Source organism: Dromaius novaehollandiae, chromosome 3, assembly GCF_036370855.1.
Source record: "Dromaius novaehollandiae isolate bDroNov1 chromosome 3, bDroNov1.hap1, whole genome shotgun sequence".
Taxonomy (NCBI): Eukaryota; Metazoa; Chordata; class Aves; order Casuariiformes; family Dromaiidae; genus Dromaius; species Dromaius novaehollandiae.
The window spans coordinates 79,166,366-79,183,878 of record NC_088100.1 but is presented as its reverse complement, the minus strand read 5'-3'; the positions used below and the strand labels follow the sequence as shown (position 1 = coordinate 79,183,878).

The following is a 17,513-nucleotide window of genomic DNA, read 5'->3' as shown; positions in this document are numbered from 1 at the left end:
GTTGTTACTGCCAGATGCCTTGACTGAGATTAATTTTACTTAATGAAGAAGGAATATCATTCAAATTCCATACCTCATTCTTTTCCTCAAGCTGCACTTTAATCAAAGTCAAAACAAAAAACCTCCCAGAACCTCCACAAATTACTTGCTGATAATTCATCTCATGACAATTCTCAGGCTTCAAAACATACAAATTTAGTAGTTGTCGATGGCACAATATTCTCACTTAATGTGTCTTCTACAACAACCTTCATTTACCATTGCCTTCCATCCTCATAAAGTCTTGCTCTCATGGGCAAAAGCATATAGACAGAGCTGCTTAGAAAATGTAATCCACCTCCCTACACTGATCAGGGCAGAGATTAACGCCTTCTCCGAGACTCTCATGAACAGCTGATATATTACAGTTAAGTTTACTTTCTAAAGTAATTTGAATCATTATCATTCAAAATAAATTACAAGCAGACACATATTTTTCTACAGCTTTATTGATGCAGTCCTAGTGTGTAACTATACTTCTTTATTTTGCTTATAGTTACAATGTTGCTTTACTAAGATTGTTTTTGTAGTCAAGTTTATTATAGCATTCACTAAACATATTTGTAAATACCATATACTGTATAGGGCTCATCATTACAAACATCATAAATCACTTGCATTTTTTCCTAAATAGTGCTACTTGAGGAAAGGTCACACTACTCTCTTTAAATATAAATTTGTAAAGGCAAATGAAGCAAATAAGTTAAATTACCTTCCAAAGAAAATGAGAATGTTACAAATAGTTTTGGAGTCTGTATGACTCATTTAGATCTCAGAAAAATCTATGTCTGGCAGAGATATCTACGATTTGATGTTGTACTCAATACTTCCATTAAGACCAAAAGAATCTTTCTGAAGAGCTGAAATTAAACTTGTGCATTGGTCTTCAATTTGTTAGGAGTCAATTTTATTTACCATAAAACGCACTACCTTCTAAAATATTGTAATTATGGGTTAATTATTGATAACTGAAGAAAAAATGCTAAAACCAAAAGCATGCATCACTGATACTAAATGTTAACAAAAGACATTTTAATTGAAAACTGACTCAAAGGATAGTACAAAAGAGTTTCTTCTCCCTAAAGGGATTTTCAGATGCAGGCACTGGAATAATAAGGGGATCTTCTCCAATATGAGCATCACAGTATGCCAATAAATCAGCAGCAGCCTTGGATACCTAACAATAGAGAATAAAGAACCATTGTAAGACTTAATTCTGAACCAATCATCATTGCATAAATATTCTTCATATAACATAAGATATTGGAAGCTTTCATAAAATAGGAATAGATTGGTCCAGAGTCCACAACTCTGATTTTGCTCCTACTAGGCCTAATCATCCTTATATACATTTTATCTAATGTACTGACATGAAATGGTATTGATTTATATGATGGCTGTTTAACTGTTCCTCTTCCATCAGAAACAAGTCAGGAACATACACTGATGGAAACATGCATATGCTAATAGTAAGGAAGCAATATGGATTCACAGTGAAGTATGTGTTTCTGTAGAGGCCTTCTGCCTCAGCTCTTAATCCCAGTCATCAGAGAAGCAAAGTTGTATGTTTTTCCACAAGGACTCTCTCTACCCTCTCCTCCTCTGGATGCAAAAAAAAGAAAAGAAAAAAAAAGTTCTTTGTTTTTTAGGCACGTTAACATGAAATTAAAAAGCAGTAACAAATCAGGAGAAAAACTTGATCATTATGAGTCATAGTTCCCAATTAAGCTAAATATTGCCCTTTTCAATGAATTCAATCTAATATTTTCTGTTTAGTAAATTATTATAAGTAATGCTTTATCACATTAATTTAAACCTGATAATTACCTTACGTTTTTTATACTTCTAGAATAAACAATTCTAAAGTTTCCAAATTTAGAATTCTACTTTAGCTTTACTGAGAAGTTCTACAGAAATATAGCAAAACATGATAGTCTTTCTGTAAATTTCGAGAATTATCCTATATAATCTTACAGAAATATATGACTTGTTGTGTAAGTCTGTGAATGCTATTATGTATTTTTTATCCAATTTGTGGAGCAGTTTTAATATAATGTTCTCTGTTTCACAGGGTCAAATTCAATATAATTCTTATCAAGATATAGTCACAGTCTGCCAGTGCACAAGATCAGTGTGTTGGCAGTCAAAATATTTTGCATGAAATTAAAAATGAAAACATTTTAGCTGTAGCTGAAATCTTGTAGCCTTTGCAGCTTTGTGCCATTAAAATATTGGTGACATTAGGCTCACTGAGACCCTTGTAAGTTTTTCAAGACCTTAGAATTCATATACAAAATATTTTTGTTCTGCTCAGTTAGCAAGATGATTTTTACAACAATCTGAATCTCTTTGCTTTGTTTAATTATTGTGTTTTCAGTATTACAATACAGACTGAGATGGGGAGTCTTTGTAAAAGAATGTGTTCCTCTGAACACTATGTTGGATTCTCCTCAGTCAAACACTGATGTCAGCATGTTTGTACAACTATAGTTTTACTATAGTGAAGAGGCAAAATAAATCTGATTTCTGGTATTTTTCTAACAGGTCTGTCATCATTCTTCTGTAGCTTCCTCACATCCAGCTTGCTTTGGCAGGAGTCCAGCTTGTAGCAGGCTTCAGATTAGACGTATGCGGTCAATCGGTGTTGGATCAGCATTCATACGAAATTTCAATCCATTTCCAGAAGGAAAGAGCTGACTTCCTATATTTGAAATATCCATTAAAATATGCCCTGCTAGAATTCTTAAAAACATCAAGTACTTATGGTTGGCATCCCAGTAGAAACTAGGATAGCTGAGGAAGCACAAATGTGTAGATTACTTAAAATTAGCTTGACTTTAAATTAGATAGTGAGACAAGAGAGTGGGCAGAGACATTACATGTGAACAATGGATTGCTGGGCCAGTACAAAGCAGAAGACTGAGTACTAGACTGAGCAAATCAGCATGCAGAGATATTCGGAAGGACCAGTGCAGAAAAGAGAGGCAGCTCAAACAAAAATGAGCCGTAGAGACTGACTTCAAGTTTAAAGAAAGGATTTTGACTATTTTCAGACTGTCTTCAATTATTTGCTTGCTAAGCAAGGACAAAAGCATGAAATTTACAGTGTGATGGCAGTCTAGAGTCAGAGAGGTAGAACTGTAATGGTGACATAGAAAATTGAGACTGCTATCATATTCATAATTTTAAGTTTACTAGTGAATTTTAAAAAATTGAATTCTCCAAACAGAGGCACACTGTAGGCAGAGTACAAAGTTCTTATCAAGCTCAAGAAAGATCAAAAGACAGCAAAAATACTTCTCTTTGCTAATGACCTGTGCTGTATCTCAGTAAAGTATAAACTAACAAAGAATACATTCACTGAAGAAGAGGTTACATGTTCCCAAGAGCTTAAGGAGGAATGTACACCACAGCCTTTTGGAGAAGCATTTTCAAGTAACGAGAATCCCAATTATACGCATAATTATTGAACATACACATTTTCACTTTTATATTGTCCTTCAAGGTCAGCTGTCTCTCTGAAAAGATAGTTCTATGCTCTAATTTATTAGCTGATCCTGAACTCTCATTCAAACTGAGCAAGTCAAACTCAGAGCCACAGGTGCCCACAAAAAGCTCAGTGACATTTTCAGTGCTATGTCACAATAAACTTTACTGTCCTAAAGTCTAACAGAGAGCTATTCTACCTCTCTGGGCCCCATAAAGAGAGGTTATTAAAGATGCCTGGCACATTCATCTTCAATTATTAAGCTGCTGAATGAGTTATTCTGTTCAAGAAACCAACAATCTTTGTAAGACCGATCCTGCAAGAGCAGGGAACCAATGATGGACTTCAACAGACCGATTTTCCCATAGCTGTTTTGCTTGTTTCACATATGGATAAGCAGCATCAGCCTATGTATATTGCTTTTCATTGGATGGAAGAAAAGTACAATTTCAACCATAATTTTTAGAAGGGAAAATCCCAGTAATGCCATTTTTTAATTGTTTCTCTACATTTCACTGTGCTTTCACATCATGTAAGAATTAAAAGAGGCTTATCACTAGCAAAAAGCACAATATAAATATTCATATCTAACTTGATATACTGGTAGGGATGTGAAACACCACAAAGCAGAGCAAGCAGATTCTTCAACAATGCAGTGTTTAAACAACACAAACAAATGAGTTTCCTCTTAGACAAAATATAATACAGTTTAGAGGAAAACAAACCTGCAACAAGGAACTGAGGAGCATACATTTCAATGTACGCAGTTCATAAACTGAATTCTGTACTTCTCAGCCTCTATTAGGCCATGTATTTTCACGCTTAAAAAAGGGGGGAGGGGTTGGGGAGAAGAAATCCTCCTACACTGGGATTACGGTGGTTATAAAACTCAATTATGGCCACTTCTTCACTCAATTTGGAGTAGATCATGGCTGAGGCAGTGGAATAATGACCACTTACTATGGAGAGTTAAGTTAGCTGATGACATTCCAGCAGCAATAAAAGCTTTTTTGTGTGAGCAATAAAAGCTCACAACCACGGGAACTAAAGTCAGAACTGTGGCCAAAAAAGAACAAAACATGATATTGCCTCCAGCGTGTTTCCTACTCAGTATTATTCAAAACAGCAGAGGTGGAAGACCATAGCAGAGACAGCTTCTTTAGCATATGTCAGCATGCAGGGGTTGCCTAATGACCAATAATGTGATTTGTTATATAAAATTACATCCTAATCATCCTGTTTGCATCACGGAAGAAGTTAAATGAAGACCAGTCTATCATAGCTTGTACTCACCTTTAGCTTTTTTTTGTAGATGAAAGTTGCTGGACAGTTTCAGAATGGCTTTTACCAAGAATTAAAATAAAAATACGTAATTTGAATATTCAAATTAAACTAACACACATTTATCATTTCAGCTCTCCTATGCAATACAGCTTGACGTACAGATTCAAAGTAATTTATACACACTGCAGAAGTGGCTTAAAAAAAAAAAAGACTCCACTTTGATGAATTTTAAGAGAAAATTACCATTCCATATTTTTTATATTTTAAAATGTATAGATAGAGGAGCTGGAATACATATGTATCAAGCCAATCTCACATTTTATACAATAATTTTTATTCTATGTAGTGTAAAAATACATCTGGCTGTCAAATTATCAGGGAAAAAAAAGAACAACCCTGATGCTTTAAAGAATTAGTCTCAGGAGGACTGTAGAATTTTACCATTACATTTCCAAGTAACAGAGGTGATAAAAACAGCCAAAGTTAGAACATAATCCTGTTAGCTGTACTAATAATTATAAGCTTCAGTGACAGGGGAAAATGCTGCAATTACTATGTCATCTGTCTTGTCATGGGTTGTGACTAATTACTATCCTTGCTATGAAACCCACTCTGCTTATCCTTTACATCTAAAATGAAGAGATTCACACACATTTATCAGCAATCCCACTGCTTATCTCTTATCACTATTCAGAGCCAGTTAGGAATATTTTCTACCTTCTTAAGAAAAAAAAGAATAGTAGCTGATACACCATGGTTCTTAAATGTCAGAACATTCCTTCTCGCCTTTCTGCTTGTGAGGAGATGATTAAATAGTGCTTTATCCTTGGGACAATTGTGATGAAGCACCAATATTATCTTTGCTTTCTCAACTTTACTGCTAATATTTCTGGAAGGCACATTAGTCTACTAGTCATGAGGCCATTGTTTGATTTTGTTTGATGTCTTCTAGCGTGGAATCTGCTCCTCCTGATTTCTACTTACTTACTTCTGCATTATAATTCTAGCCAGTCCTTTACGGAGAAGTAAAACAGATTCCATTTATGATCCTTCTGGGATTCTTACAGCTTACAGAAAAAACCCACTGCAGTAATACTCATTCCAACTACCAATGAATATACCACTACCTTCATCCTTTCCTCTCAAGCTATCCTGTTTCTTTCACACCTTGACCATGAAATTTCTTTGTGGAAGCTCAGAACACTGCATTGCTTGCTGCTCTGAATGGCTGGAGGACTTGATTTTTAAATCAGTTGAACAATCCAAAACACACTGGGGAATGGGCAACTACAAACATATGTATAACTACAAAATTTTAATTGAGCGGACCTAACTCTTGCTGGTTATAGCAACTACTCAGCACAGCAAACAAACTGCCCCTGTAGTAGAATAGTGAGCTTGAATTTTTGATTTCCCTACTCAATAAAGAGGGCACTCTAATGTTAACAATGTGGTCTTGTCTATTAAGGGAATAATCAGTTGGTTATAGTTGCTTGCAAAGTAATGTTTAATTAAATTATTTTGGAAGTACTGTTCTTTTGTTAAATGTCTAATTAGCTCAAGCAGCTCCAAAACAGGCGAAAAAAAAGGGAAATGAGTTAATTTCTCTACCTTTACAGTTACGATCCAAGAACTCAAAATCCCCTGTTGAAACCATTGGAAAGTCTCTCAGTAAAATTTGGCTGGACTGAAATAAACACTTACTATTTCCAAGATTAAAAGCAAAAGCAGTTCTGGAGGGAATAAAAAACAAACCAACCCTTCCTCACAATCCCTCATATACTTGTTCAGAGAAATTCTGGAAATCAAGGTACGAACCTTTTGCAAACCATAGTCTATGTTAATATAGGAAGCATTACAATACTGAAACACAGTAGATTTTTTGGTGCTTTTGTTTTGTCCCAAGTTGTCCTGAAAGGCAAAATAATTGCACTTTTAAGCTATCTGGTTTCTGTCTGCCACACCTGCTAATAAGTGTGCTTTTTAAAATTAAATTAACTGCAAAAATAACCTAATGTCTTTTTTTATACATGTGATTAAGAACATGACAAATCTAACAAATGAACCTGTCCACATAACTGAGCTAATGATTTGGTACTTGAAAGGTATGATTTTATTATATAAAAACAACTTTAAGACAATCTACCAAGCACTGACAATTTAAAGTTACAACAAACTCGGCCATATTTTTCCGACCTTTTCTCTGCCACTCATTCACACCTTTTCCTTCTTGTCAGTTCCATTGTTCATGAAGCTGCAGGATGACCTGGGTCAGGGGACTAACCCAATTGAAAACTAACCTGTAGTTTTACACTATAAAAAGGCAGGCCCACAGTTAAGGAGGTCTGAAGTACCTGGAAAAGATGACTAAAAAACAGTACAGTATGCTATACAATATATGTATGCATTATTTTTGAAGATGCCCACAACTCTTTTGGGAAGCTAACCAATTAAACTAAAGATTAAGCAAAAAAGTTGTACAGAATGACTACAGACTGTGGTACTTATTTCCTCGGTTTTTAGTGTTTCCTTTGATGATGCACAAATTCAGAGACAAGATCCCAAATCCAGTCTGCACAGGAATTTAATAGTTCAGAATTAATCATTAAGGAATAATTAAGCATCAAGGTTAATTATCATGCCTATGACTGGGAGAGGGGGAAAGAGTTCTCTTCCATATTACCTTTACAGATCTGATTCTACCCCTGAGCGCCACATTATTGCACTATCCCATTCTGCTTTCCACTTCACTGTTACCAATGTATGCTTTTGGTGCAACTCTTTTGGTTTCAATTTAAGGGCACTACTTCCCATAACAAATGTATTTCACGAAAATCAGTTTGTTTTCATTTATTTAAAAAAGTAATTTAGTGGCTTGGTACAGAAAAAAGTGTGACTTTAAATGTACTCCAAGTGTTAAGAAAATAAACTAAAAGCAAAGAGTTTGTTTTTGTAATTGTCACCATGCAGGCTAAAAAAAAAAATCAGAAATCTGGGAATTTACTACCATGTTTCTAAACTGAAATTAGTAGAACATATGGAGAACTCTAAAATGTGCAATCAGGGATATCTGCTTTGATGAGGTGAAAGGAACACCAGTCCTGTACTTCTGCTCATCCTCAAGCTCCTACTTCCTTATCCTGCACAAAACTGTCATTTAAGAGTGCATTGGAAAAGCCTTGCGTATCTCTTCCTGTCCTTCGGGGAGCTGCTGCAAAGTGCACTAAAGAAAACACTACTGTATACAGCTCTAATTGCAATCTCATGGGGCCAAGGTTGATGCTCCACAGCTGGTTCAAGGAAAAAACATTAAGCAGTTAAATTCACAAGAATTTCAATTAAGAATGTGACACCTGCACATGGTTTAATCCAAGAGATTGGATAATCACTGAGAAAAGGAACTGCTGAGGAAGCCCAGGGTTGATTGAGGCTGTGATCACAGAATTGGGTGACATGGAGGAGGAAAGCGTCTCTGAGCCAAAGTCTCTGCAGTCTATCCTGAAGCTGCTTTTTTTGCTCTTTGTTGTACTGAAGTAGCAGTATTTCAGGAAAAATCTCCTTTGTCCACCAAAATTTAGGCATATGAATAGAATTAGTGCCTGATGGACACGTGGGTTGCAATGGCATGATCCAGGCAAAGGGACACCTAACTAAGGTATATCAGTGTCTGAGTCATGTTCCTGCATTGCTCCTTCCTAAGGGCGCGAGGGAAGTCAACTTGTTATCCTGCAATCCTCAACTTTGTTGCCAGATTAATCAAGGCGACTACACTCAAACCTTGAAGAAATGTACAACGTATGTGCATAAGGTAGTCTGCATGTTAGGAGACTTCGTGCTGACACCATTATGCAGCACTGGTTCAGCACCAGTAACAGTTACCCTTTTGAAATCATTGGAAGCTGAGCTAAGCCCTTCCTGGAAAGAAACACAGAATACAGACCACCTAGGTATGTCCTGGACTAAACTAGTTATACTATCTAGAAAGTGCTGCTAATGGTGCTGATGTTTTGATGAGAAAAAATACTTGCATATGATCACGTGTATGTGGCATGTCACAAGTACCACCTGAAGCAAGGTCAATCTAGAACGGAATGTTAGAAATCAATACATATTTTGGCAAAGTATAAAAGTCCACATAGCGTGAGAAGCAGAAGGGATGCCAGGAGAAAACACACATAAGGAGACATTTTGCATTGCTGCTAAAAGAGTTCTGGGCTCAGGTGAGATGAATACAGCAGGGGACTAACCCAACTGAAAACTAACTTGTAGTGTTACACTATAAAAAGGCAAGCCAATAGTTAAGGACATAGAAATAACTGCCCCTATCAACACGCATCTAACACATGATGAATTTGTCAAGATATTATACAAGATACAAGCAAGAAACCATAGTTATGCAAATTCAATTAACTTTATAAGATATTCCTAAAAACTGAGGCAAAAAGGAGCAACTAAAATTTATATTTTCATATAAGCAAGAATAACTACTCATGTGAATTACTAATATTCCTGAATTAAAAATAGAGTCTTTCTTATCAGTGAGTTTATGATCTGATACTATTTTAAAATTGTAATTATATAACATTATTCCCATATTGGCTACATCCAGGATTTCAGGTCACAGCAAGGATGGACAAACAGACTGAATTAAGACTACATGAGCAATTTAACATATAATGTTTTTAAAACCATGTTACTGAATTTGTAACCTAAAAATGTTATACTACGTTTGATACATTGATTCTGGGAATTACAGTCACATCCCAAGAGATTATAAAGCTTTAAATAAATTAATCTCTAAATAACTGTAAAGAAAGAATATCATCATTAGGAAGTGTATTTAAAATTTTTATAATTTTAGCATCAGCAGTGACATATGATGATAACCATGACCACGTATTTATGGGCTAGTTTAGCATTTTTAGCATTAAAACATTAATGCCTACCAAATGAAGTTCCACCTCAGCCTACATATGATATAATCACAAAGTTTATTTGAAATAAGAACTCTCCAACAGCTTTCTTTTCCTGTTTCTTTCCTGTTTCCTCCTGCATTAAATTTGCCGTACAACTCTGGGGTTAGCTGAGCCTTCATTTGCCCCAAGTTGAACTGCACTGCTGCACACGTTTATCAGGTACTTAAACACAGCTATCCTGCTGTAAAACTATGCAGTGTTGAGCCTCAGCTTGTAAACTTCCTTACATGAGATCTTCACATATTCAGGAATTTCTGTACTGCACTCTATACTGAAGAGCAGATACATTCTTGCTTTGTATCTTATATGCTATAAGCAAGCTTTTCACTCTAGTTCCAGTATTACAGATAAAATTCCTATATTCCTCTCAAATCTTAGCAAAAGCAGAATTTCCTTGTCATCACAGAGACTGAAATGGTAACCATAAAAGGGCTCTTCCAAGATCCCACTGCAAGTTCTGATTCGAAGGAGTTGTCAAGTATGACCCCACTGCTTTTAGTGCTGCTAAAAATCTGTGCAGTGCTGTTCTTCCCTTCTCCCCCATAGCTGCAAATTAATGCTGAGAATCCTCTAAATGCTATGGAGGCTACACTGGAACTACACTAGCCACTAGAATAACTCAAGAATTACAAGTACTACTTCAGGAGTCTCACAGGCCTTTCTTGAGCTATTGGGTTTCCATTTCTAGCACTTGAAAAGGCATGACATACTGTTTTGTTATTAACAGTATTGTATTATGTGAGTATTTATACTGGCAACACATGATTCTTGCTTTTATATTCTATAATAACCACAGACTATTAAGAATTGAAGACAAGAATTAAATATTGGCATTAAAGTCTCCAAACAAAGATACTTGTATCCTGTGTTTTCTAAGTGGTTTCATCCCATTTTAAAGGACATCAATATTACTAAAAATAAACTATGTGCAATTATCTTAAGACTTTCCAAATAATGCTGTGTAATAATTTTAAAGAAATGCACTTATTTGTCAAGAGAGTTGTAAAAAAAAAAAAAAAAAGAAAAGAAAAGAACTGTTCAAGTGCTTCCTATACTTTTTAAAAGTTACAGCTCAAAATTAACCTTCAGTAGAAATACTGGTATTATCATTACACAAAAATGAATGCTGGAAATCCTCATCAACTTTGCAGAAAAACTGATTATATAAATGCATTCTTTCTTCTAGTCTTTCCATCTCTAAGCTCTTCTGACTTGCTAAAGGCTGGATTTTTCATCCAAATAATTAATCACAATTTTCAGAACGAGAGCGAGAGCGAGAGAGATGAGCACTGCTTTCCTAAAACTGTCTATGACATCATTAGTTTTTAGGTGCCTGATTTAATCACAAAATCTTAGCTTAATGGAAGACAGAATGATGGGGAAGGATGATTCTGTGGTCTTTTTGGTTTAGAAACATTAAGAACTTCTGTATAATAATGCCTTTAACTAAAATGTTTAATTCACATACATTTAGAGGTGTGATAAAACCCAATCTCCACACATAGCAGGCTATCCAGTGTGAAGAAATCAGAACTGAACATTGCAGTCATACTACGCTATTTAGTGCAATGACATCTGTGCTAAAACAAAGCAAATCAAATCAATTCAGCTTGTCTCATCATTATTTAAAAGCATTACAATGTCTTAAAGACTTATTCAAGTTCCTAAAGAGATGCTTATCCTAGCACCAAGAAACCTGAACGGCACTTATATTCAGGTGCAGGTGAAAAAGAAGAGCAGCTGTGCATCAGTTAGCTGATTTTAACAAATTTCACAAAACACTGCTTTTGGCAGATGTCATATAAAAATAGACTAGAAGCCAGTTTTTGAAAATTTCTTCACTAGAACCAAGCAGTTAGTAAATAACTGATTCATAAGAGCTGAATGTTGTTTTATGTCTCAACACAAAATTTTGATTTCAGCTGATCAAGTTTTTCTTCAGTATTTAAGGGAAGCTGTACCACAAAGCAGTGAGTGAATTCAAAATATTAACAATAAGTCTAAGTTTACCTTCATCCTATCCATGTATGCTTCCATTTTTAATTGCTCCACAGCTTTCCTTGCTTGAGATATATTGGTTGTACTGTTCGACATTAGCTCCTTCATTCTGTTTTCCCTAGAAGAGTCAAAGTTGAAACAATTGAAAAGTATAACCCAGAGCAAATAAAGCACAAAAGAATAACTTTTTAACTGCTTTGATCTCACAAAGCACAGATGTTCAAAGACAATGCAAAGATAGCTGTTACTTCTCCTTTTTAAGATACGTAACCTGTGCTGTAAAATGAGGTGGTAGAATACAAAGACGATGGTGAATCATGTTCAACACTACTTTGAAGAAAGAAGGTAACATTTCAGTACTTGTAAAAGTCTGGGTTTAAATTATGTCCGTTGTATGAAAATAAAACAAGACCTTTATATTTGCCAATACAAAGAACGCATTTTCTATACATGTGTTAACTAGTCAAATGGAACACAAGTTGCTGCTTGAAGTGCGCTTTGACCAACTGAAATGTTAGAACACACTAGCATTGGCTTTTTTGGCCTTTGTTTACATTCTTCTAGCTCATATTCATCACAAGGTACAGGATTAAATACATGTGGAGGAGCTGGCTTTACATAAAATTCAACGTACAATACAAAAGAACCCTAACCAACCAATGAGCCTCCAACCAATTTTCAGATTTGTTTTGACTTGCAATGGACAAGCAGGAAGGATACTAGTCATTCGCAAGATCAGAGTTCAGAATTCTAGCTTTTCTCTGGACTTTTTCTTTGGCCCAGACAGCTAGCTTTTAAGTCTTGATTTCCCTGTAAAGATAAGAATAAACATATTTACCTCTCCTTAAAAAATTATACTCCCACAAGTATGAATGACTTAAATTTTGTTATCTCCATGGGTAGGCTACAAATGACCACAGAGACAAAAAATTAAAGATAAATAAGCCACAGAGCCATTTCTGCATTTGCCACAGCTCAAGTCCAGAGCCAAATTAAATTTAATTTTGTATAATTCAATTTAAATTAACTGAATTAAGCAACTGAAACTCCATGAATGATCCAGATTGTTCCACTTCTCCCTAGCTTTTCTGGAAATTCATCCTCGCAAAGAGTGAAAGTTATAAACATTACACTAGACAATTTGAACAGTCACTGGCTGGATCACAGTTGGAGAGGACAACACTTTCTAGTACTTCCAGCTAGTTTTTCAGTATCTATTGAATAAGAGATTCAGTTAAGACCATAATGGAATGCTGAAAAGGCTATTAGGCACAAAAATGCTTTTAAAAATCCAAACCATATTTCCTAGGCAATACCACAAACACAGTACATCCTTACCTATATTCTGAAGCAGCAAATGAAAAAAAACAAAAAGGGGGGGGGGAAGAAAATATGTAACTACTCTGGTAAACTGTTTCATAGTATCAGAAAACAATCAGAATAAGAGAGTTCATTAAAAAAAAAAAAGAGTTCTAGGATAGCTATTTTGGTCACCAGAGAAAATTCCCATTTATCCCTAGTAAGAGGTTTGTTTATACTTTGAAGCATAAAGATTTGTTCTGTTCCAAACCCTGCTCCTACCCTGGCCTTTACATAAATTTAAATATTTAACTGCTGTATTTCTAGAAGTGTTCAGTATCCATTTAAATATCTAATCTCTTTTTTCATACAGACAGTTCTGATTCAAGAACTTTACAAGACAGATGTCTCCTGTTTCACATTTCATTTACCAAGCAAAATATACCTCTAACTTCTTTCACTCTTTGCAAATTGCAGTATATATTTGCCTATCAGGTAAGGCCCTATCACCTGTTAAGTAACGTTGACAATGAGAATTGCTCCCACTCTCAAATCAAACTATGGGCTACAATATGATGAACTGGTCCTCCTAACATTTATAGCTTTGGTTCAGACATGGTTCTGTTCTCCTTAGGATCTACAATACTCTTTAATGTTCTTAACCCTAATATTCTTTAAGTAAATAATGCTGTTATTTAGAAATAAAGTACTGCAAGGAAAAGAAGTTTTAGTAATAAACCAGTCTATTACACATCCTTTCCCGAATGATCATTGCCTAGAATCTGAGGAAGACCCCGTCTTCAAGCACAGCTGTGGGATCTCTCTCTCAGTTTCATTTCAGCGTGCAGCCTGAAAAACGGCTCTAACCTTCTCTCCTGAGAGCTCCTTTTAAATAGTCAAGTATTCTTTAGACTCCCAGGACGGCACAACATTTATCGCATTTGGAGACAAACTAGAGCATCCTCAAAAGGAATAACTTTCCCCCATCTTTTAAATTACCTACGAAGCCTTGAATCAGAAATTACTGAGCTGGGTTCACTATGTTGACTCGTGCTTGGATTTTCCAGCAGCCCACTATTAAGTTAGATCAATACATATGTACACAGGTTCTGATAATCACCTTAGTTACAGTAACTATGTTACTGATCAGACTACATGCAGTCTACATGTTAGTGTTACATGCTAGTAGTCCTAGATTATATACGAGCTCGTTGTTTATGCTGTATGTTGAGGTCATGAATCCAAGTCCCTGTGACTCCTTTCTTTAAGGGGAATGCTGATCGCGTTAACAAAGACTGACATCAACTACATGGCTTTTTTCAGCCAAAGTAGTTTCTGCTGGCTGGCAAATCATGTTTGTCAGCTGTTTTCTAAAGCATTGCTCTTGAGAGCTCCATAATGATATTCTCCCATCTAGCTGAAATCTACCTTTCTTTTTTTTTTTTTTTACCTCATATAAACTTCCTTCTTTTTTCTGGATGCTGTTAACTTATCTGTGCCAAAGATTATAATCTCCAGGGCTCAAAAGAGTGCTTGTGAAGAACAACTTTTCTTTATTTGTTTTTAGAATGAATTAAATTATACCCACTAGCACTCCAAAGGCCAAGTACAGCCTGATAACACAGGAAGCTACATAAATACTTGCAGGTACAGTTTGACTTTGCATAGGTAAGGGGCACAACCTACATTTACCAAGCTCTATAAATACTTGGCAGTAAAATGCAGAAAAGTCTGAAAAAAAACATGTAGCAGGGAAGCAAAATACAGTTTTCAAGCTCTTCGGTGCAGGTGTCTTCTCAGCATATACACAGCATAGATTTCTGATTAATTCTTGTAGAATCAACCAGATTTCTATAAGGATGAAAATGAAGGAAGGATGAAAATGAAGAATGAAAAGATGCACTGCAGATTTTCCACCTTCCACTTCCAAGTATTATCTTAAAACATTATACCAAAAGAGCATTCTGTAGAATTAAATCTAGAAATCCCCAAAGCCAATTGTTGACTTCTATTTTCTTTCAGCAAAATAAAGTGATGGAACTGAAATTACTAAATTTTATAGTGCAGCCTAGAGAAGCCAGTATGCATGTCTCTAAAGAAGGCCTTTCCTACAAGATCTATAGCTGTCGGAACTATGCAGCACAACAAAAGTTAACCCAATCATGCTCTTAGTCACATAACAAGCCCTACTGACATTAGTGGGAACAAGCCCTGAATAAGGACCTACAAATCAGATTCTAGATTGCAGAAAGATTCCCGCACTTCATTGTCCACTTGCAAACACACCCATCATATAAACAGCAAAATTCACAGCCTCACAGCTGTTTGATGGCAAACTGACATGTCAAAGGAGTTTCAGGAAGGAAAAAAAAAAAAAAAAAGGTCTTCTATAGTTGCTACTAGGAAATAGAAACTTAAAATACCATTGCACTAAGAGCACCAGCTCTGCGTGGTATCGCGGTTGACAGGATATGTAATTTCTCCTTCTTCTGCAGGGCATGAATGGGATAGGAACAACTGCTCCTGTTTTGTCAGATCTTACTCTGAGACTTCCCCCATCTGATATAGCTCTGTAAATGCAAAGGAGGCAAGGGAATCCTTTCACTCTCTCTACCTCATGGCTGCATGAAAAATCAAAAATGATTACAGTTTTCTACTGTATCTGTTAAGGAGAAGCTTATTAGTATCAACAGAAATGACTGAGATTAAAGGCAAGACAATGCTGTTCACAATAAGGAAATAATATCATTTTCATTCCATAAATGTGGTGACTTCAGAAATAACTACCACAGAAGAATTACAGAATAAAAAATGTGAACATTTCTTAGGCTCACACTTGCAGTCACACTGATCCCAAGTGTAGCAGGATGATGGAAACACTAATAGAAAAATATCTGGTGCTCGCTTAGGATTATATACTAAAAGGAAAAAAAAGAGACCTCCTGCAGTTGGACACCTCCAACATTCTGTTTTGAAGTCAGTATTCCCGTACTACTGTTGCGCCATTTTCCACCAGTTATTTTCAACTTATATCACAAAGGAAGTTTTTGTGTGGATATGCCAGTAAAACCCCCTTTTTAATTTTATTTTAAAGTGAATTAAGAACTAAAATAGCTCTATTTTATTTCATTACGTATTTAGCAGCTTTCAAGCTGATCATGTAACTGCAAACAGTCAAACTTCAACAGCTCTTTTTTTTGCCTAATATAGCTTTTAAACAGTAAATATACTCAGTCCAACTGCCAAGCTCGAGAAACTCTTCTCCTCTATGCCCAAACCTTTTATTAGAAAACATCATCTTGCTTGTCAGCATTTAAAAATCTAAGAAAAAAATGGCTGAACTAATGTGGCATTTCACAATGACAATCTTTTCATGTAATTTATTACCATCAGCGTACCGGTTATGTGCACAGATGACTTTAGTTTCTGGTAGATCAGAGATCCAGAAAGTCTGAGACAGAAAGATGAGACCTAACTTATTATTTTTTTTCTTCCACTAAGCTTGAAAGAGAGTTGTCAACTTTTAAAGAAATACATGAAAAAATTCGATTATTCCAGTTAAATCCTGCTTCAAATGTATCTAGACTGAATTGTAACGTATAGAAGTAGAAAAACCATCTCCCAGAAGCTTGGCACTTTATTTTCCACAGGACTTCTATTTTCCACAGGACTATTTTTCAAGTTGTTATTCTGGGTTTTCTGTTTCACTGCACTACCTTAATCGGTTTGCTGTGCAGCAGTTTACAGCACTGAACATTAATAATAACCACCAGCAGCAGTTGGGCAGTAAGACTTATGCCTCCACCAGCCCAAACTAGTCAGAAGGAAAGGAAGCCGCTTTCTTGTGTCTAACAGTCACCAGCTAAAGGAAGACGAATTAAGCACTTCGGACAGAGCCCCAAGATTGGTGCCCATATTAACACATAAATAGGTTAAAGCCGCTTTTTCTTAAACAAAAACACCCTCCCCCCCCAAGAAACCTTTGACTTTCGGGGTAATTTAATAATTCCTACAAAACAACCACCAGTAGCTAAGGAAGAAGGAATTATTTAGGAACACATGACACAAAAAAAACCCGCTGTCAGACACTACTCCGAGAAAAACACTCCCGCCGCTCCGAGCTGCGGGTCGCGCCCTCGAGCGGGCGGGGGCCGGGCGGCAGGAGAGACGGGCGGACACGGGGAGAAGCCCAGCCGCCCGCTCCCGCCCGTTCCCCAAGCCGCTAAAACAATAACAACACAACGACGACGGCGAAGAAACCCTCCCGCCGGGGCGACGGAGGGCCGCACCGACCGGCAGGGCCGGCGCGTCCCCTCGTCCTCGCGCGCACCTCGGGGGCTCCAGGAAAGCCGTTAACGGCGGCGGGCGGGCGCGCGCAGCACCGGCCGCGGCGGCCTCCGCTCAGCGCCCCCTTCCCCCACCGCAGTACG

General features: G+C 36.5%; 1 protein-coding gene across 1 annotated transcript; it reads right to left on the bottom strand.

Moving 5' to 3' along the window:
- Window positions 1-470: 470 nt before the first annotated feature.
- On the bottom strand, window positions 471-15,618 carry GNG4 (G protein subunit gamma 4). Its single transcript, XM_064509237.1, has 3 exons — window positions 15,507-15,618; window positions 11,797-11,902; window positions 471-1,216 (listed from the first exon to the last, which is right to left on the bottom strand). Exons 1-3 carry the CDS (start codon window positions 15,581-15,583, stop codon window positions 1,088-1,090), a joined length of 312 nt encoding a protein of 103 aa, XP_064365307.1. The 5' UTR covers window positions 15,584-15,618; the 3' UTR covers window positions 471-1,087.
- Between the last annotated feature and the right edge of the window lie 1,895 nt (window positions 15,619-17,513).